Below are 22,800 nucleotides of genomic sequence, written 5' to 3'. Positions count from 1 at the left end.
GCCCCCTCCTTTTCTTGAAATGCACCTATAGCTGGCGCAACTCTTAACTCTGGAAAAGGGGCACTGATATCTTCATCAGGTGTTTCCAAAGTAAGTTTAAACTCCATGGGTATACATTCAAGAAAATCCTTCAACAGCCTCTGTGCAAGGCATGCTGACCTAACACCAAGCTTAGCAGACAGCCTCTCTATTAAATGTCCAATTTTTTAAACTCCTGCATTCCTTAGAACATTCCGCACAGATGCTGACTTTAATATCTCCAGGTCCACAAGAGGGTTATGCGACCGGGGTTCTTCCCTGAGCCAAAGGCCTCGCACATCCCTGAGGTTCCTTGAGATACTTAGAATTCTTCAGGCTTTCAACATAGAGTGATAGAAAGATTTTAATCCAGACAGGTCAATGCTTTGAGTGCCCATCAGAAAAAGATGTCAATCTAGCCCCATCCTACCCACTCTCTTCAGGAAGGCACAAGCTACCACAGACCAGCTTATATCCTCCCCATAAATGAGTCTTTTTGCTTTCAGAAGTCTGAGAGTCATTATTCTGCTTTTAATGTCCACTAGTCCTTGACCTCCTTCTTGTCTGGGTAAGTACAACACCGCTGCTTTTAGCCAATGTTGACCAGACCAAAAAAAGTCTGTCAGACGTTTTTGGAATATTCCGGCAGTTCTTCCGGGGTTCGAACACAGTCATTTTATGCCATAAAGATGAAGCTACAAGGTCATTACAGACCAAAACTCTTCCCCTTTGTGATAGCTGGGGTAGCAGCCATTGCCAGCAAGACAACCAAGCACACACTTTTCCCGCCAGGCCCTCCCAATTCTGTCTCCTGTACTCCTCTCTTCCTAAAAATACCCCAAATACTTAAACCCAGATGCTCCCCATGGTAATCTACCTGGGAGTGTCGGTCTACTGTGATCAAAACCACACCACAGGGCATCACTTTTAACCCAATTTACTTTGGCTGATGAGACTTTCCTATCTAAAATATCTTTTAAAACCTGAACATCTTTATAATTTCTTATGATGACAGTAATATCATCAGCATATGCTGAGACTTTTGCATAATCATTGGAAACTGGAGCATTTATCTGCCAGCCCATTAACGTTCCTCTTAATTTACAGAGGAAAAGTTCAACGGTCAAACTGCAAAGCTGACCTGAAAGTGGGCAGCCCTGTCTTACGCCCCTCTGCACATTAACAGGGACTCTAAGACCAACCACCATCTTTATCATACACACAGCATTATTATAAAGCAACTTTATTATTGAGACAAATTTATCTCCAAAACCAAATGCCTCCAAAACTCTGAAAAGAAACTGGTGGTCAACTCAATCGAAAGCTTTTTTCTGATCAAATGTTAGTTACAGTTACATTTATATAGCGCTTTTCTAGACACTCAAAGCGCTTAAATGATAAAATTCCTATATTGATATTATCACTCATAGCATAATCAATAACCTCACATACTAAATGCAGATAATGAGTAATACATCTGTCTTTTATACAGTAAGTTGATCTTTATACCCTGTCCAGGGTGTACCCCACCTTGTGCCCGATACTCCCTGGGATAAGGTCCAGGTTCCCCGTGACCCTGAAAAGGATAAGCGGTATAGAAGATGGATGGATGGATGGATTGATTATGTATAATTTTATGCAATATCTTGTTTACCCTGTTGGCAAGACACTTTAATATTAGTTTATATTCGAAACATAAAATAGCGACTGGTCTCCAATTCTTTAATAAGGTAAAATCACATTCCTTGGGGAGTAGTGGTAAAATTGCTTGTTGGCAACTCTTAAGGTACATTCACACAAATGTCACATAAGTCACCAGTCGCTGTACTATGAAGTCGCCAGTAGGCATTCCTAGTAGTAACACAGGTGGCACAAGTAGCATTCCATTTTTGACAACAAATTAGTTTCCTTGCCGCTAAAATTAAACATTTTGGAGGGAGAGCGATCTTATATAAAATTTACCAGTGTATATATGCATCATATCTTACGAGATGAAGGAGAAGCAGTGTGTGCTCTTTCCCACTGCAGCCATGTATCTGCAGTAAAAGTGCAAGCGCCAATTAGCTTAACTTAGTATATGGCCTTAGAGCGTTTAAAGCAAAATAATAATAATAATCATGAAACACACTCACTTTTTGTTGTAATTGTTTACCCATGCATATTGTTTTACTGAAGGATTATTTTCTCTCCAGATGTCTGTTAAATTAAAAGTTTCAATGATATTGGCTAAAACTGCAGGTGACTAAACATGCGGTTCCTCTCCATTTCTATCAAGAGTAGAATCAAGTGTAGAATTCCAATCCCCCAAAATCATTAAATCACCATCCTGCTGTTGTTTTAAAAACAATTTCAGTTAGAAATTGATAAATTGTTAAAAATATTTATCCAATCAGACCCTCTGTTAGGTGGTAAAGTTTCCAAAATGAGAATAGAGATTAGAAAGAAACAAGTAAGGAAGAAAGACAGCATGTTAGCCATAGTGATTAGTTAATTTCTCGCCTCTTTGGCCTCCCTCTTCCAGTTTTATTTCTCTTTTGAATTGTCGAATTGTAGTTATGTGCTTCTTTAATCGAAAATGTTTCTGCTGTGATAGCTCCTCATAACTGCTAACTCCCACATTACAGACGCAACAAACTTATATAGGTCTGGAAAAAAATTCACTCACTTCAACGCGTTTACCTTCAGCTTCATCAAGAAATTCATTCATTTGAGCCAAAGTATAAAAATCTCCCTTTGGTACTTTGGGAGTAATGGAATACATGTAAAGGTGTTATGTAATCAGCATACAAAAAACTGGTAACTGTAATCTGTTACACTTCCATAAATAAACTAAGTAATGTGATTATAGGTACATTTTGGGCTCATATTCCAAAAAATTGGAATACTATCAGGATTACTATTTTTTTTTTCATTTAAAAGCAAAGAAATAAAACTTTTGACATAACACAATATATACAGCTGCTTGATTATAGTTCTGGTTCTCTCTTGCCAGTCATGGCTCAAATGAGCAACCTCCTGGTACATGTGTAAATAAATTTTTGTGCAAAGTTAATTTGGTAGAAATGAACACAAATTGTTCTCTGAAATGCTTTTGTTAGGGTGACCTTACGTCCTCTTTTTCAGACCCTAAAAAAGCGTCTAAATTTGAGAAAATGTTCGGGATTCGGCATTAGTTTCATTATGATGTGCTTATGGTCTAATACTGTATCAGGTGTGTGCATGTTTGCATTGCTTCAACCCCTTTCTGTAATTCCCACCTTCTCACACCTCAATTTGTCGATTCTAAAAGGCTTGCAGCAACTATTGGCCAAATTTCTGCCTCTCAACCATTAGCCTGCTTTCAGCGAACATGTGAGATGAAGCGCTGTTCTGTATGGCATCGAACAGTTGCTTGATAATAACAGCAAATGCCAGCTGTCCTGAGTCGAAACAATGCCCATGGCCATATAAGGTTATATTTATTTTCATGTTATCACATTGCTTCGTATCCCATGACCATTCAAATGTGTAAATGATGGCAGAAGGACCACTTATATTTTATTCCATGGACATTCAAACGAATGTAGGAATTTATAAATATATTTATGTGATGCTAATAGTGTGTCTTTTTCAGTGTATTAAAATCTGCAGTCATAACAACACTGATTTGAACACTATTAAGACATGAAAGAAAAGGTGTCCTCTTTTTAGAAAACCAGAATATGGTCACCGTGACTTTTGTGATGTTGTGATCTTGTGTTTATTCATTTATTTTCTTAAAACAAATCCAAACATTGAACATGTTTTTAAGCTCTAAAATAATCTCTAAATAAAAGTACTGTAGATCATATTGCTTTTCTCTTGACTTTTACATATGTGACCCATAAGGAATCCAAAAATAATCAGATTACATTACTTTCATATTGTGATACTTGGATTACGTTACTGATTACATTTTTTATGAAGTAATTTGTAACTGTAACAGAATACATTTTGAAAGTAAGCCTACCAACCCTGGTCGGATGCCATGCCGGCACGCGCGTTAAAATACACAATACTTCCTGACTCTGTTTTAATTTTAGGCAAAAGCGGGGAAAGGTAAGAAAAAGAAGCTGAAAAAAAACACAATTTTTTCACTGACGCTCCCACCAACACACTTTACTCACTCCACTACACTCACACATGCACACAGATGGAGAGAGGGAGAGAGAGAGAGAGAGAGAGAGAGAGGGAGAGAGAGAGAGGGAGAGAGAGAGAGAGAGAGAGAGAGAGAGAGAGAGAGAGAGAGAGAGAGCATAATCACAGTCACTTTATTATTTTAACTGTGTTTACTTGCAATAGACAGATGCATCATGGCAAGTTTATTACTCATATTGTTCATACTAGGTCTTGCAAAAAAAAAAAAGTATGGCATAATCACCAAAATATTTTTTCATAGCAAAATACATTACAATACACAGTATCTTACATATATACTGTATGTTACTGAACAGACTCATTTAACATGGTAACCTAAAAGTAAACAAGGGCAGAGCATTAAAGCACAGTGTTTTCTCATGGAATGCTGTAAACACAAGAGGATGCTCAATGTTTGAGCTGAAATGTTCTGCTACCGCTTTACATTAAGGTTCCTTTAACTAACATTATTTACTGTATTAAGTACCATTACCAAATGCAAAACTCATCCAGACCATGATATGGGATATGATAAGCTTTTAGAATTTTGAATGTACATGTGTGTACATTACCTAGTGGTGAGAGGCTGCTGTTGTCCACACTGGATGTGTATGGCGCTGAGCTCCTGCAGGTTGTGAGCATGTGAATGTATATGTGGGTGTGTGAGAGGGTGTGAGTGCACTGCATTAGCAGGCGGAGAGCCTTTCTTGGCTCGTCGGGAACAGCAAGACCCTATGATGCCCTCCTGGCTGGCGAGGGAAGAGCTCTGCGACGGGAAACGCTGCAGGCCGCTTTCCACATAATTCTGCTCAAACAGCTGCTCATCCATGATCTCATGGTTCTACGAAGAGAGAGAGATGGTGGTGGATTAGAGAAGGGGAATGTTGCAGTTTATAATTTTGAAACTTGTCTCTAGACCTGCGAACTTCACGTAATTTTAAAAGATACCTTAGAAAAACTGTTATTTGAAACTACACAGTGAATTGGGTAGTTTCTTTATTTCAGGAATCTGTTGGCATTGTTGTGGCCCAGAAACAGCCTCAAGAGCTGCTTGCAACCACCATTTCTTTTTTTAAAAGGCAACTCATGAGACATAGAAGGGTTGGGGTTGATTGATATTTTCTAATTATAATTTACCTTAAAGGTAGCAGAGCGCTCAAAAAATTACAAACCGATCCTTTAACTAGACCTCATTCATATAAATGTATCACTGCATGTCTTTAGGTTAAAACAGTGCATTAGGATAGAGCAGTAGACGCTAACTGCTTGCCTTAATCCAACTATCTTCGAGATATCTGGCTGAATTTATTAAGGACTTAGTAATTAGCTGATCATGGTGATAAGTGATAGGGAAAACATTGCAGCCCTGGGTTTGAGTGATGATTCATCATCGGCAGGAGGGTTAGACTTCTACAGAGCCACTCCCCATTGAGCAATCTCATGCCCCATAAATTAGTTCAACTACAGATGATCTAAAACATGACAGCACGCCTGGCCTTCAAACAAAATGTGCATGTTACAGCCCTCTTCCTGTCACCTCACTGGCTCCTTGAAGCTGTCTGCATCAAAGTAAAGTTTTTGACGTCATATACAGAACAATCTGTGAGTGAATAGCATCTTATGAGACCAAAATCTTTCATCTTGTGTTAATCTGTGATGGTGGAATGAACAGCCTAGCTTCATTCACTCTGTCAATTCCCTCACAAGCTGCTTCTGAGCACTAGCACCACGTTAAGCTTGTCAGTTGTTTTCTTGGCAGCCTTCAACAGCTGAATGCAATGCATTTCATTTCACCTCCTTTGGATGAAGAAATAAATAAATGTCTCCATCCATGCAAGTTAAACTGTTAAATGTGTGTGTGTGAGTGTGTAAATGTATGAGGGTGTGTATGTGTTGTGTTTCTGACCGTGGTTTTCTCCAGGCAGTGCAGCAGGTGGTGGCGTTGGCTGTCTATTATTGACGCCGTCTTATTCAGATGTTGCCCTTCGCCTTTGGAGCCCTGCTGTAGAGAAAACACAGAGACGTACACATATGAGATGCCCTTTATACACAAAGAATTCTCATATGTGTGCTAGGCTTCACTGCTGATTTCTGGCAAACAGCCAAAAATGGCATCCCCCCCCCCGTTTTGATAAAAACCAGGGTTTTCTGCCTGTATCATACTTTGCTTACTTTTTAACCATGCCTCCTAGGATTTTTGCAAAAGATCACATTAGGTAAATAAGCATCTAGTTTAACAAACGTGGCTGTAAAAACTGTCTGAATAAAAGTGTTTTAAAGATGCTTTCCTTCCTTATGTTTTGCCTTAGCAACAACATTCATAAGATGTAGGTAGGTAGGTAGATAGGTAGGTAGGTAAGTAGGTAGGTAGATTTATAAAAGTTCGATTTGCAAAAGTTTTAAATACCAGCTCTCACCTTACCAGTGAAGCACATGTGCCACTACTGACACTGTTGAGATGGTTGTGGACATGTTGTATTGTTTAAATGCTAATCATAAATGGGAAATATAGCCAACAGATCAAAACTAACTAAAATTAATTAGCAATTATTTCAACACTGATGTAAAAGCAGATAGTTAATCAACTGAGGCAAGAGTGATGCTGAGGCTGAGGCCTGTTTGTCAAATGCTGCGAGGGAAGATCTTCAAACAAAATCCAACATAAAACAAAGGCAACCTGAGTAAACAATTGAAGCAAAAAGGTTATCAAACAACTATCACCCATGTGAAAAACTAATTGCCCCCTTAAACTTAAAATCTGGTTGAGCCAACTTTAGCAGCAACAACGCTTCCAATAACTGGAGATCAGTCTTTCACATACTTCTAGGACTAGGACTTACTCCTATGCTTTGGATCATTGTCTTACTGCATAATCCAGTTGCACTTGAGTTTCGACTTACGGACTGACGACTGGATATTCTCCTTTAGGATTTTCTGGTAGAGAGCAGAATTCATGTTTCCCTCAGTTATTGCAAGTTGCCCAGGCCCTGAAGCAGCAAAGCATCCCCACACCATCACACAGCCACCACCATGCTTGACTGTAGGTATGATGTTCTTTTTGTAGAATTTTGTGTTTGGTTTACACCAGATGTAACGGGACACTGTCTTCCAAACAGTTCCACTTTTAACTCACCAGTCCACAGAGCATTCTCCCAAAAAGGTTGAGGATCATCAAGGTGCGTTTTGGCAAAATTCAGGCTTCAAGGCTTAATGTTCTTCTGGGTTAGCAGTGGTTTTCACCTCGCCACTTTTCCATGGATGCCATTTTTGCCCAGGGTCTTTCTGATAGTGGAGTCATGAACAGTGAGCTTTACTGATGCAAGAGAGGCCTGTAAGTCCTTTGATGTTCTCCTTGGCTCTTTTGTGACTTCTGGAAGTACTGTAGTCACAGTAGTTGCTGTGCTCTTGGAGGAATTTTGGAAGGTCGGCCACTTATGGGAAGGTTCACTACTGTGCCAAGCTTTTCCATTTGGAGATAATGACTCTCATTGTGGTCCTTTGGAGTCCCAGAGCCTTTGAAATAGCTTTGCAACCCTTCTAAGACTGATGTATTTCAATCACATTCTTCCTCATCATTTCTGGAATTTCTTTCAACTTTGCCATAGTGTTTTACTGGGTAAGACATTTTAACCAACTTCATGCTATTGAATGCCTGGTTGCAGCTGGTTCATAAATTTGGGGAATTAGTAACTACGTGGCAAATACATTTTCATTTACAGGCCCATTTGGTATTGGATAACTATTTTTGCCTTTGCCTTATCTTAGACATTGTTTAAGTTCTAAAATTATTTAGTAGGAGATATACACAAAAACAGAAGAAATCAGGATGGGGACAAATACATTTTCACAGCACTGTACATACACAGTTTAATTTAGAAGTTATTTACAGTTTTCACTGAAAGAGACAGATATAATGTGTGTGTCTCAGTACCTCATGCAACAGTTTCATCTTGTAATGTTGATGCTGTAGTTCAGAGGTGACAGAGGGAGATAAAAACATGGGAAGAAAGGTTTACTGCTTTTAGAAACTCCAGGAACAGTGTTACGAAACACAGAGGTTGCGGCATAATTGACACAGTTCAAAGCAAACAGGTCATGGAACATTGCGCCAATTTCAACACACGCACAGCCTTTGGCGGGAGCTGCTAAAATTACACCACTGTTTGACATTAACGCACCACTGAGCCAGTGCACTTCATTAGGCCTCCCAAGAACACCAGAGCTCTCTGTAATGCTACACCAACTATATGGGCCTGCGTTAGTGCATAAGGTGTAAGACTCGCATAAACATACACACACACACACACACACACAGCCCTATGCTTTCTCTTCAGTGCTATGTCGTCTTAGCTTGAAAAGAGAACCAAAATAATAGCGGTGAGTCAGTGAGCTGTGGGTAGGTAGAGAAAACAAGCGAGAGAGAAACAGATAGAGATAGAGAGAATGATCTTATACCAGTTATAGTAGAGGTATAAGGTAGAGGTAGGGGTGTCCCATGGGACACAACAAAAACGTTGCAGGTGCAGGATGTTTTTACTGTCATATGGGTGGTGAAGTGGGTGTTAAGAAATGAAAAGAATTTTGTAGGACAAAAAGAGAGCACATATTTCCCACAATGCTCAGTAAAATATCAGCAAGTCTTACTTTGCACAAAAGAGTATCTGTGTAAGTGGGAATATTTTCAGGATTTGGTGGGAGTTGTCAGAGCATTTGCAGGAGAAGGCTGGAGTGGTTAGAGTATTTGCAAGACTGGATGAGAGTGGTCATGGTATCTGTAGGAGCGAAAGGGAGTCGTCGAGGTTTCTGTGGGAGTAGCTGAGGATGGTAATTACTGTTTACAGGGTGGGAGTGGTTAGAGTATTTGAATGATTGGGTGGGAGTGGTTAGAGTATTTGAATGATTGGGTGGAAGTAGTTAGAGTGTTAGCAGTAGTGGAGAGGAGGGGTCAGGGTTCTTGCAGGAGTGGGTGGGAGTGGTTAGAATGTTTGCCAGAGTGGGTGGGAGTGGTAAGAATGTTTGCCAGAGGGGGTGGGAGTGGTTAGAGTATTTGTGTGATTGGGTGGGATTCGTTAGAGTATTTGTATGATTGGGTGGAAGTAGTTAGAGTGTTTGCAGTAGTGGAGAGGAGGGGTCAGGATACTTGCAGGAGTGGGTGGGAGTGGTAAGAATGTTTGCCGGAGCGGGTGAGATTTGGATTGTTTGGAGAGGTTAGAGTGTTCAGGGTACTTGCAGGCATGGGTGACAGTGCTTAGAATATTTGCAAGAGTTGTGAGAGTGGGTAGTGTCTTCACAGGATTGGATGGATGTGGGCAGAGCCTTTTCAGAAGTCAGTTAGAGTATCTGAGGAACTGGGTCTGAGTGGTTAGAGGATCTGTGCGAATGGGTGAGAGTGGTTTGAGTATCTGCAGGAGTGGCTGGGAGTGGTCAAAGAATCTGACGGAGTGCTCAGAGAAGTTGTGTGTGTACATGGGAGCGGTCAGATTGTATGTGAGAAGTGGGTGGGCATGACATTAAAAAACATAACTACACACCTGTTCTTCCTACCAACCTTTCAACTGCTTCCATTTTTTGTGTGCTCCTTTTGGTTTGTGTTAGGTATTGTTTGTGTATTATGGAAATTCTCCCCTGCTCAATCACTCAGCATTTGCTTGACACACAGCATTGCAGATACACACGTTGTATGACTGAACGTTGTAGTGCCTAATCTATGAGCCACTGTGAGCTGCACACATCCTCTGCATTCTGACACAAATACATTGACGTGCATCTTTACAGACGTATCAGTCAGCCCTTATAATGCTTCAGGCAGGACAGGCTGATCTGAGCGCAGTGGCATTGCCACCCACAGGTCTGTGTGGGCACAGAGCCCTGAGGCTGCTCAGCTCTACCAGTGTCAAGAACAGCAGGAATAATCACACACATTGTGTTGTAGGAGATGCCACCGGCTTCTACTCAATACCCTGAAATCCCTATTTATTCTGCTGGGCAGTATTGTGTTGTAGGAGACGCCACTGACTTCTACCCAATATCCTGAACTCCCTATTATTCTGTTGGGTAGAATCAGAGTGAGTGAGTCAAAAAGGCAGAAAATAGCAACAAAAGAGCAATATAGGAGGATGTTTGATAAAAGAGGCAAAGGTCCTTCATTATCTCTGCCTCTGTTGTTTGTGTCTGATTGTGGGACTGACTTCATTAGCCTTTGATTAAAACAGCACAGAAAGTGAGTGAGAGAGAGAGAGAGAGAGAGAGAGGGACAAAGGAGAGAGAGAGTGAGAGAGGGGGAAAAAGGTGCGAGAGATGGAAGAATTAAAACAAATAACGATCTTTTGTTCTTTTTGTGCATATCTCATGTAAAACACAAAAAATGTGGAATATTATATATACAGTGCCTTGGTTATCTGTTTTCAATATCAGATGCAAGCAGAAAGCCTTCACTTTTAATGAGGTGTCCAGCAAAAGCTTTACTCCCTCTCTCTCTCTCTCTCTCTCTCACTCTCTCTCTCGTTCTCTCTCTTTGTTCTGAGTAAGAACATGCTGAAAGCTGCTGTGTACATGATGTATGATGTCTGTTTCTGCAGTGTGTGTATAGTTCTTTCTCCTCTTTCCATGTTTTACATTTACAACCTTACAGGTTTACATTCCACACACACACACACACACAACAGGAGAGGTTGCTCTTTCTCTTACTGCTTTCATCCACAATCCTTTAAGAGCTTTTTAGCCTTGAGAGTCATTCATGCGTTCATGCATCTACAGTGTCCATCCATCTAGCTGTCTAGGGTCAAAAAACATTTCATAGACAGAATCACAGAATGATGCTGTGTGTATGTGTATGTTTCTTACTGTTAGCTCCAGGGCTTGGTTGAGCATGCCATTGCGCTTGGTGTGCAGGAAGGGGTTCGAACTGCCTGTCTTTGAGATTCGCATTCTGGCCAATCGCGCTTTCTGCAGTGAGACAAGAAGTCAGACATCAGGACTCTGCACTTATTGTGGTCCCTGGAAGACATATTAATATTCTTAAATTTCATATGAACTGCTAAAATATGGTTTTCATTTTCAATACAGTCATTTCATCATATGACAGAAATGATATGACAGAAATCACATGCATCAAAGTGAGAAGCGAGAGAGTGGGAAAAGGACAGATAACTTCTAGGTGAGCATATAAGTCAGTAAGGAAAAGTTTTTGTTCAAAACTCATTAAACATATAATAAATGATAGTACATTATAGTACACAAACATTATTCCATAGTGACTGGAGTGATTGAAGTGAACAAGTATTTTTGAGGGGGTATAAACAGCCTGCTCTCCGGGACTGTTTATACTTAGTCTTTATTTCAATATTGAAAGCCTTAATAGAATTGTAAATCAAACCACATCTGATTTGTGTTCCTGTCAAACCTCCAACATTAAAGTCTTTTTAGTAAGCAAGGGTGCGTTTCTTGTTCAGACAGCTTATCAGCAGAATGCACAGGTAGTAAATCTTCAATGTCTTAATCTAGTGCTATATAGTATGACACACACACACACACACACACACACACACACACACACACACACACACACACACACACACACACACACACACAGTGTATGAATATATAAGGTCACACACATACAATATGAATAGGATAACACAAACATGACATTGTGAAGGCAAGTCCGTTATTTTCAGATATCAGGACGCCTCAGGTGTTATCTCATGTATACTTAGCATTTTATCTAACTAAATTTCTACTCCTCCACCCCACAGATGACCATAATACAGTACAATTGCTGTCACTTCTACACACTGTGGCTTATAAATAATTCCTTCATGTGTCATTAAAATTAATAAGCACAACATTAACGCTGGCCTATAACAAAATCTGAACATAATTATTGAGGAATTCAAGAAATAAAGTTTACTGATGAGCAATAAGCTGCCAGAGGCAGTTCACAGGTGACAGCCAGGTTTTATTTATTTGCTTGCTTTTTTATTGTACATTTATTTCAAACTTGAAAATAAATGAAACAGTTACATTGATGTTAAAATTAGACAGCAAAATATGTAGTGCTCTTTTTATTTTTATTTTTGATTGACAATTGATCCCTCTGCCCTTTATAGTTGTCAGGTCATGATGTCACGGCATGCTATGGATGGGTCATAAGGACTCCCTAGTGCTAACTCCTATTCCTTCAAGGTTTTGTACTCTTTTAAGACTGATGGAAACATTTTTCTCATTTCCATTTAGTGTCAATTATGAAAATAGCAAGTTTACCTGGGGACCACGCATATAAACAAATGCAAATACATTTGTATTCTGAGTGAACAAATAGTGTTCTAAACAGATAGAAATATAGATACAAATAGGAGGTGTGCTTTTTTCACATATCATCAGAAGGACAATATAAGGTCAAAAGCCACATTCATTAATTTGAACATGAGCCAAGTATTTACAGCGATAAATGTACAGCATTTGTTCAGTCATCCTTAGTAATAGCCTGGTCAGTGGGATTTAAAATAGGCTACTAGTTTGTTTATGTCTATATTTTGGCAAATACAACCAATTAAATTCTTTACAAAACATTGAGGGCAAGTACAAGCAAAAATAATAATTGTGCAGTTGGAATTAAAAAGCAGTCCCTATCTCTATAAAAGAAAAAAGAAAAAACATTCCAGTTTAGGCCATACCCAATTTATGATAAATCGATATACAGACACAGATATCAATATTTGAAAGATTAAACAGATACAGATAGTGGCATTGCTTTCATTATTATATCCAAAATGGCTATGTATAAGGAGCATTAATTTAGAACTATATCATAAATAATAAAGTCCAAATGGAGAATAGAAACTATTATTCTAAAAGTTAATTTATGCATCAGACCAAGAATAATAATAATAAAAAAAACCCCAACTATAGTCACACTGGATGCAGGACTTTGCCCAAAGTCTTTGCCCAAAGTATATATGCCTCAAAACTCACAAAGGTCTCAACACCCCAAGCTTTCATCAATATTTCCTTACCAACCTTCAATACATAATCAAATCAAATTGACTTTCATTTGATTCCATTTTCCCCCATATCTACCGTTCAAAAACCGATAGACAAACACCATCCTTGTTTAAAAACCCACTGATGGCAGCAACTTAGCCTGGGGAAAAAGATTAGTTACATTGTATAGAAACCAATGCAAATCTTAAACAAATCTTTCAGAACAACAATTTTGTATCCTGAATCACAGCATTGGAAATATAACGCAAATAACACAGTTTCTTGAATTCCTGCTACTCAGATCAATCATATGCTCAAAATGCAATCTCAAAGAAAATACACTTGACCGTCGCCCATCGTTATCAGATTTCATTACGCAAAATTAATAGAATAAAATCTGATCCCACAATATCCATACCATCATGCTATGCTATGCTGCAGCTAAATTCAACCCTAACCTTAACCTCAGTAATAAAAGGAAACATTTTGGCTGTTTTAATTTGATAGCTGTAGTTTTTGTTAAACAAACAACAGCAACACAATGTAATTTGAATGATAAGACTGCTAGCTAGATCATTCATAACAAAGTTTTATTTTGATAATCATGATGGATCATAATATAGTGAAGGGGTCAAGGTAGTTAAGTTCACAGTTAAGAAATGCCATGATCTGCTATAAGGATGTTCAAAACCATTGTTTCCTGACATGTTGACGAGACATATTTTGTGGTTTACTATTCAAATTATTTTATACATTTGTACAATTTAGTAACATTTTTAACACTCCCATCCAACGTTTCGTCTTTTCTTCCAGATGATAGCACTTTGGCAGTGTGAGGTTTCCCCATCTCCACACATCTCCTTCATCTCTAGAGGTGAGAAATGATTCTCTGTCAGGGGTCAGGTGAGTCCACTGCAGAGTGTACAGAGTGTGAAGGTTCTCAGTGAGTCACACACACACATTTGTGGGACGATAGGAGTGCTCTCATACAACCAAACCAATTTCATTCTTCATAGACTGTTTGTGATTCTAATGAACAAAAAAAATAAAAATATGCTGAACAAGTTTATACTACAGGAAAAAAAAAAGAAAATGAAATGGAGAATGACTTCAACAAGATGTAAGATGTAGCGATTGATCAAAGTAATCCAGAGACCATCACGAGCCAGCATGAAGTCGTTCAGCAGCAGACCAGAAGCATATTGTTTCTGCGTGCTCGGTGATCGGATGTGTTGAGTTGGACATGAGGAACAACCGAACAAGCTCATTTTCACAGCGGGTATCATTCAGAGACGCTTATACAAGCTTTTCTATGGTACATTACACAGCGGTCGGAACCTTCAACCTAGCGGCGGTTTAATGGAAAAACGTAAAATACAAAATAAAAATGTTCAAACTCGGTGTAGAGTGAAAATTTGAATTCAGTCTAGCACTAAGGCTCTGATTTTCATGAAGGCACTGAAGCAAAATATTATCAAAACTGACACAGAAGGATGGAATGAATTAAGCTGGAAGCAAACGTTTATTTTATGACTTTAATTCCCATTTCCCTGCGGTTGAGGAGACATGAGTATGGTTACAGTGCGGATTATCTTGCTCTAAGAGCCACATGAGGTCAATGCAAATCATTAGCACAGCTCCTCTGAACCTCAACACCACATGATAACCATTAACCAACAACCAGACTGCACTAAATTAAGTCACAGTGTACTCTAACTAGTTGTACATTTATTTCTGCCAGTTGGCCAAATAAGCTATAAAAAAAATCACTTGTGAGTTGAATCCAGTGTCGGCTATGTTGATCTTTTCAAACTCCCAGATATAGCTGGCAGGTCCAGTCCTCCTCAGTTATGGAATTACTTTTTCTAATGACTTTATAATGACTTAGGTTTTGTATTAGTTTTACTGTACTTATTGCATAATAAGATGAATAGCAGTAATAAGCTGGGACATAAAGAGGTTAATATAATTATTTTGACTTAATGAGTTAAGAATGTACAGTATGTATCTATGAGGAAAGCATATTAAGTACTTATTTATTCAAAAATATTAGTTTTCCACTTAGTGCCTCGGTGTCAGAACTTTATACAGCTCTGTGGTATAATAAACCATTAAAAAAATATCTCATTAAAATGTTTGACATCTGGAGTTTCCAGCAGATTAGCAGATTACTTTTAAATTAGGCTTTACATATTAATGCAGTAAAGATACAAACAAATATGGTTAAATGTTATTTTTAAAAGGAAACTGCAGTCATTTACATAGGAATAGCTAAAGAAAGAATGTTCTTGCATTCCATAAATTTCCTTTGAGAAATTTTAATGACCATTTCCACGTTTCTACAAGTGGTTTTACACTGTAATACATGTATGCCTCTTTTAGCTTTATTTTTCTAAATTGGTATTGAAAGCCTAAGGGCATACACAGTCTCCTGTGAGCAAAAAGGATATGAAAAATACAAGCCTATTTTTTCATTCCGGTCAATATTGTGAGTGCACAGGTTTCTTCCCCTCTTTATTTTCTCGCTGTTTCAGCGAATGTTCTGTAGATGCACAAAACCCCAGATGGCAGTCTAATTGTTATGGAAGATGTGAACTGTTCAGTGTTAGCACTGGACGAAGATGGATGTGTAGGGGAGATGGGCAATGAGGGGCTAATCTGTGGCACGGACCTGTCTTTCAATCTGATCAGCGATGCACGACGCTGGGGAGATGGTTTGACAGGAGCCATTCTCCGTCTCCATCTCTGACTTTTTGCTTGTGTCTCCTTCTCATAATGATGGAGTAATGGAGAGGAGAACTCTCTTAGGCTTTCATTGTATTTCTCTGGATCTTTACCACTAAGTCATCTAGTTTGAGCTGCTATCTTAGGTGGAGGGGGGCTGATAGACCATTAAAATACGCAGTACGATGGGAATATTTTCCTATATAATGATAGGGCTGTCTGCAAGCAAACAGGAACTGAAGTGTCATCAAAGTGCTGTCAGCTGGCTGGCTAAAACTCTTCCTGAAACCCTGAACTGTTCCCTATGCAGTGGAGACGTACAGCAGTTACACAACAGCACTGGAGGAGCTGCGCTTATTATCCACATGAGCTACTCGAAGCTCAAACTAGTGGGCGGAATTTAAAGTGGCCTCTCGCTCCTTTGATGTATGCTTCATTAGAGTGAAGGCCACTTCACAGATTTTGTTTATCAACTAGCTGTCATTTCTCTTCAGTGCTCTATGGCACTTCCAATTTAAGATGAAACATGGAGAATTAGACAGACTTACAGTAAAACACGATTGTGAAGGTGGCTATCACTTCACAAGTTTACAGAGGACAGGACAGTGGGGTAAGTCTGAGCAACACCACCCCATGTCATATACAGTACTGTATCATGTCCCCCAAACTACATCAATAGATATTAGAGCAAATGCATTTTTACACTGTTTGTGTTTGCCTTGCATTTGAAATAACAAAGACAAAACATGTTTCTATATCATGCAATCACAATCTAAACCTATCACAATTCTAGGTTTAGTAGACTAATGCTAGGTTTCCTTACTATTTAACTATCCAGATGCTATTTAACAGTTCTGCATGCAGTCAAAACATAGATTGGTATGGTGAATAATACCGTAGTATTTTATAATACCATAGTATCTTAAACCTAAAGAATCCTTCAGCAATGCTGAGGCAAAATGAAAATACCAAAATTGCTGGGAACAGGTACAATTAATATCATCAGTGTTAACTAGGGTATGCATACTAATATAGCTGGAGCACCACTAGCACCTGTGGTCCTCTACTGCAGCCACCAAGCCTTAGTGCATACATCAGGTTTATACATTCATTCATTTCTGTAGGTGCGTCATCCTGGTCAGGGTCACAGTGGTTTTGCTAACCTACAATATTTATTTATATTCCCCACTGTGTGCATTAGGAAATGCATACTGGCTAAAACAAAACCTAAACAAAAGCCTGTTTTTGTGCCTTTTGGAGTTAGCATATAATGGGTATGTGTTGTGTGAGACTAGCAAAACTTGTCGAATATTTCAGGATTTACGGATAATTTATTTAATATATAATTCCATGACAGTTAAAGCCAAGTAGTTTTATTTGTGCAAGAAAAACATGCTCTTAATCAATTGTAATTAATTCATTTGGGCTGATGATCGTTATTGAATTGATATTAGTTTACTACATAAAACGATATTGAATCAAACGACATTTGGACTATGAGAGGAACCAGATTCAAAAGGGATTCTCTTCTCGCACCAGTAAAGCATACACTCTATTTAGTCATATAGGGGGAAAAACGGCCAAGAGGCTTACGTGTGTTGAAGGATACAGTTTGCACATTGTGAGCAGAGTCCTGGGATGAGTACAAGACAGCATTTTTGATCACAGCAGCAGTTATTTTGTACAGGTCTACAGTATTCAGGTGAGATGATCCCAACCTAGTCTCACCAATGAAGCATTTGCATGTTATATGCAATGACGTTTTAGTCATAAACTGTTTCTGAGGAGTGCACATCTTTAGGGTAACTATAGGAAATTATCCAGACTAAGCATTAGTCTGACGATATATAAGTATTTTATATTATAGTGTCAGATGTATTTCAAATTGGGTGCAAGCCCATCTAATGGATGAAATGCCAAAACGCCCACATACATTATGTTAACATTTCACACACACACACACACACACGCACACACACACACACGTCTTAGTATCCTTGTGAGGACCTTCCACTGATATACAATAATTATTAATGCAGCTAATTAATGCTGTGCCTAAATCTAACCATAATTTTAACCATTTTATTCTTGTAAAAAATAAATGTTTTCATCATGGGGACCAAGCAAATGTCTTAACAAGGTAAAAACTGTCAGATATTCCTAATATTCTGGAGACATTTAGTCCCCTCAAATATATAAGAACCCCCCTCCCCCACACACACACACACAAACAGAGTGCGAGAGAGAGAGAGAGACAGAGACATAGAGAAAGCGAGAGAGAGAAACAGAGAGAGAGTGAGTGAGAGCGACAGAGCGAGCGAGAGAGAGAGAGAGAGAGAGCAACATCCCGCTGCTCTATGATTTCCTGTATTTACGCTTGGTAAATTATACATTTAAGACTACTGAGCTGGCCCAACTTCACTTCCCTTACTTTTAAAAAGATCATGTCGCTTCTCAAATAAGCAAATTTAGGATTAATTACAAAAATGAGTAACAGACTGAAACAGATTCAATATCAATTGGACTTCTGGAACATACTGAGAAGCACAATGTAGTAGATGACATGCTATTATTTTTGGCTGCTTTTTTCTCTCTCTCTCTCTCTCTCTCTCTCTCTCTCTCTCTCTCAAAATAAGACCTAATACATTTTAAACTGATTTTAACATAACATTTACAACCTGTCATAGTGGCCATATGGAATATTATCATGTGCAATATTTGATGAAGTGTATTCTGCAGTACGGTTTGGCAGACAGGTGAGATGATACAAGGTCGTCTGCCGAAAGTGACAGCAGGAACAAACAAGGCAGCACATCGGTGCCCAGACAGTCGGCTACATCTGGGAGAGCTATTTGTAGAAAGCGTGTGCTGCGCCTCTCCGGCTCATTCCGCCCTCCCATCTCCCTCATCAACAGTAAGCACAGATGTTCCTGGACTGAAGGTTAACTCAGAGGGCTGGGAAAAAGGCGCTCACTGTTATTAGTTAAGGCTGAAATGCTCAGGGAATTCACAGTTACATGTATTTTAATACATAAAAATATATTACGCAAAAATAATAATTAATCTCCTAGACCAAATACTATTTCCACTGTATCAGAAAAAGCTTAAATCTAGCAGGGTTCTTTGTTTATCCTTCTAAAAAAGGTCTCCATAACAGAAAGAGTTCCAGTTAGAACCCTTTTTGGAAGGTTTCTGGAAACTATCCAAAAAACCTTTGAAGGGTTCTTTTTCGTAACAGTGTAGTACATACAAATACACCTCATAAGCTTTTTCAAAGCACTGTTCAAAACTTTCCATCTGCAGAATCTCCTGATGCACATTACAAACTGATCTCAGGTCAGCTAATGAAGCATCTGGGCTGCAGTCGGAACATTAACACATCGTTAAGAACTAATGCAGCGTTGTTTAATATAGCATAACAAATAAGCTATGCGCAATGCACAGATGCGCACTAATATAGTAAAACAGATCTGTAGAACAGCCTCATTAGAATGCATGACACATAACAAGAAGTTTACTTTAGCACTCTGTGTGCTGTGGCTCTGAAGTCAACAGCAACGCGACCATTCACACTCCAGTTAGAGCAAAAGCCTCCGAGTGCAGTTATGGGCTCCCATACCAACAGTCTGTGGGAGGCGTCATATAGCAGTTAACACTAAAGTCAGTTGTGGTGATAAGCTGGAATATTCACACCAGGAGAGAAAGCAGAGAAACAGGATGCTCAGAAAAATGTGCAAGCAAAGTCTCTGACACCGTAGACTAGTGGTCACCAACCCTGTACCTGGAGATCTTCCTTCCTGAAGACTTTGTAGCTCCATCTATAACCGTACCCACCTGACCATCTAATCATTGCCTTAAGAAGTTCTTGATCAATTAAAATAGGTGTGTTTAACTAAAACAGGAGATGAAACCTGTAGGAAGGTAGCTCTCAAGGAAGCAGGTTGTTGACCACTGCTGTAGGAGGTGAAACCAAAGACCAATGATGCAGTGGTTGCTATCAAAACATGACCTTCATTTCACCGGGTTCGAACGTTCCAAGAGTGTAAATGAGCTATTTTTCCTTACTTCATTGCTCCCATAACAATTAATAATGCAAACAGAGATGTCATTAATGTACATCACTGCTGAAGTGTCTCTGCCACTGGAATGGAGAAATACTTCATTTTAATGGTATGAAGGCATTTGACAAAAAGATCAGCCAGTCTTCTCACTGTTGCTCTGGTGTACAGCTTATTGAATTTTGTGCAGGAAAGACAATAAACAGCTCCTGCAGTGATGCATATGATGAGTGATTGACAAAAACGGATCCTTTAGGGCTTGTGATTTTATAGACTGTGTCAATAAACGTTGTGGAACACCTAGAACAGTCGCACGTAAGAATGCTGTACACAGACAGAGAGAATATTATATTTACTCAAAATACGGAGCAGTGTCTATACTAATAGATTCATTTAGCACACTGTGTATCCTGAATATAACTCTGGGAATGGTAATAGTGTGTGCAAATGAATATGACAAAATGGCAGGTATTAAATTTATCAGTGCCTGTTTCGACCATTAAATATCAAAGTAATAGCACTGTTTTATCAAAGTTTCTGAAAAGTAGGTCTCGGTTTCTAAAGACACTGCAAAACATTCTCAAATTTATGACTTATTATTATTATTATTATTATTATTATTATTATTATTATTATTGTGGCACAACTAGCCGTTAGATCATATTAGATACATATTAGATAGCAATAGTTTTTAAAAGCAAAAGATTGTCTTTACATTTACCTTATGTGTGTAAGTCTAGAATTCTTCATGTCTACACTTATTTGGAGTTCATATGATATTGTGAAAGTGTGTTGATACATTATTGAGGTTTCATCAATAAATGTGTTATACTTGATGCAGATGTCATTTGCACCATTGTTAGGCCCACATCAATGTTATGTGTTTCTAATACCTGTGGAACTAAACATGCAACTACAGCATAACTACTGAGGATTTATGCACTGCTACACATGGATTATAGCAGTACATGTTGTGTGAATACACGTGCATCAACTTCAGTTTTGACTCATGTAAGTACACAAATGAAACAGGAAATTCTCTCTTGGGTGACTTTTAAGCTGTGCATACATTGCAGCCCTCCATGATGTGCTCATCGCAGAAACTCACACTGCAGTATCATCATCATCATCATCAACAAAAAGACAAAACTATAAGTGTTTTGCAGCTCTACGAAGAACCGTTATTAAATATGTACTTAATACAATCAGCCTCAATATATCTCAATTTTTGATATATTCTCAATCAGATTCAGTATACTCAGAAAATCCCCATATACAGTATACATTATCTACCATTGTGTCTTCTGCAGTTATGTTTGCAACTCTACATCCTGCGATCCTGCACAACCTTTCAGGACTTTCTTCATTTGTCATGCGGCACTGTCTATCATCAAACTAATCTACAGGAAAACTGACTCAATCATTAGACTGCACATGAGAATGGGAAATGAGGGAGACAGGCCCGTGGTGATTTTACAGGCAATTAGATCACACTTAATTAAGCAATAATAAACACTTGAGAGAGGAGAATAGAGGGAGCGAAGGATGGCTGGATGGAAGGATGGATTTTGCTGTGGGCCTCCGCGCTGTCACTGAATGAGTTTCCCCACGGAGTGTTTGTTTAACATGACGGCTGGTGGTCTGGTGTGTGTCATTGCGGAGCAGCATGTGGAGAGACGCACAAGGCAATGACAGAGCTAATACTCTTATTCATCACACTGCAGAGACAAGGGAACACACTGTGTTATTAGCCATCTTCATCTGGATAAAGCAAAACATCTGTCACACCAACCATCCAAGGCTCAGTGCAGCAGTACAAAACCCACACATGCATACACACATACACAACACACACACACTCACACAAAGATGTTCTAGATCATGTTATTTATGACAAGGTTCTTCTGTAATGTTTAGACAAGCTGTCAGAGCAGTTATAACTCATTCTTGATCTTTTCCTCTGAACCACAAAAAGCCTTTTGAACCACATCATGTGTTTTTTGAAAAGAATCACATGCCTGTTTGCTGCCTGATGCACAAATCTTGCAAAATCAAACAAATGTGATTCAGACGCAACAGTCTGCATTATGATGGATGGACCATTTCAAATCTGATAAGGATTGTACTGGATAAAACACAATTCTGATCCTCCTGTGTATAGTTCAGACTTGTGTAACTGGTATTAACCCCGGTTACAGTCTCCATAGCAACCAGAGAGGAGGTTTCACTCAACATGGCAACGTGAGACTCACAGTAACCTTTGGCCTTGTTGTATCAGGGTTCCTGACTCATGAGAGACACAGATACAGAGCACAGAGACATACACTCATTAGCTGGGTAAAAGGGCCTCATTGTAATTCAGGACAGTGCTGATTGGCCTGTGTGTTTTGGGAAGACGGGGGTTACTAATCAAATCTCCTTTCTTAACCTCATTAGCGGATGCTTGACCGACCTGCTGTCGCCTAACGGCTACTGAAAAGGCTCCGTCACTGGGAGTATAATGGCCTCCAACTCTGTCACGTCTCCACTATCTAATGAGATCTTTAAAAACTGAAATGAGGTGGAGAGGAGCCGTTCTGTTATACGTAGATCAAATAATGGAGGTTTCACTGCTGTTTGAATCAAAATGTAATCAAACGTTTTCCCTTTGAGTCAAACTGACCTGTCCAGACATTGGAATCATCTGACAATTCTGTAATTTCAAGATATTGAGCTTTCCAGCTCTCACAAGCAATAATATCTACTGCTTCCTTGTTTTTTAACAATTTTTATTTCTCTATTTTTGGAGGTGGTTTAATGGCAAATTGGTAATGAGCTGGTAAATATGTAACGTGTAAATATGGATTATGTAAAGATTTTTTTA

The 22,800-nt window shown here is 38.9% G+C and overlaps 1 protein-coding gene across 2 annotated transcripts in view; it reads right to left on the bottom strand.

Annotated features, from left to right (window-relative positions):
* Positions 1–22,800, bottom strand: part of kcnd3 (potassium voltage-gated channel, Shal-related subfamily, member 3) — a 166,882-nt gene that overhangs the window by 6,750 nt on the left and 137,332 nt on the right. The window contains exons 4-7 of one of the 2 annotated variants that reach the window (XM_017469010.3): positions 11,017–11,118; positions 8,105–8,137; positions 6,080–6,175; positions 4,746–5,014 (exon numbers count right to left, since the gene is read on the bottom strand). In XM_017469010.3, coding sequence (XP_017324499.1) covers positions 4,746–5,014; positions 6,080–6,175; positions 8,105–8,137; positions 11,017–11,118 — 500 coding nt within the window. The remainder of the gene's footprint in view (positions 1–4,745; positions 5,015–6,079; positions 6,176–8,104; positions 8,138–11,016; positions 11,119–22,800) is intronic. The other variant, XM_017469011.3, reaches the window with a different exon arrangement.

The sequence above is a fragment of the Ictalurus punctatus genome, chromosome 5 (genome assembly GCF_001660625.3).
Source record: "Ictalurus punctatus breed USDA103 chromosome 5, Coco_2.0, whole genome shotgun sequence".
Classification (NCBI taxonomy): Eukaryota; Metazoa; Chordata; class Actinopteri; order Siluriformes; family Ictaluridae; genus Ictalurus; species Ictalurus punctatus.
Note: the sequence above shows the minus strand (reverse complement) of the source record. Positions and strands in the feature narration are given on the sequence as shown.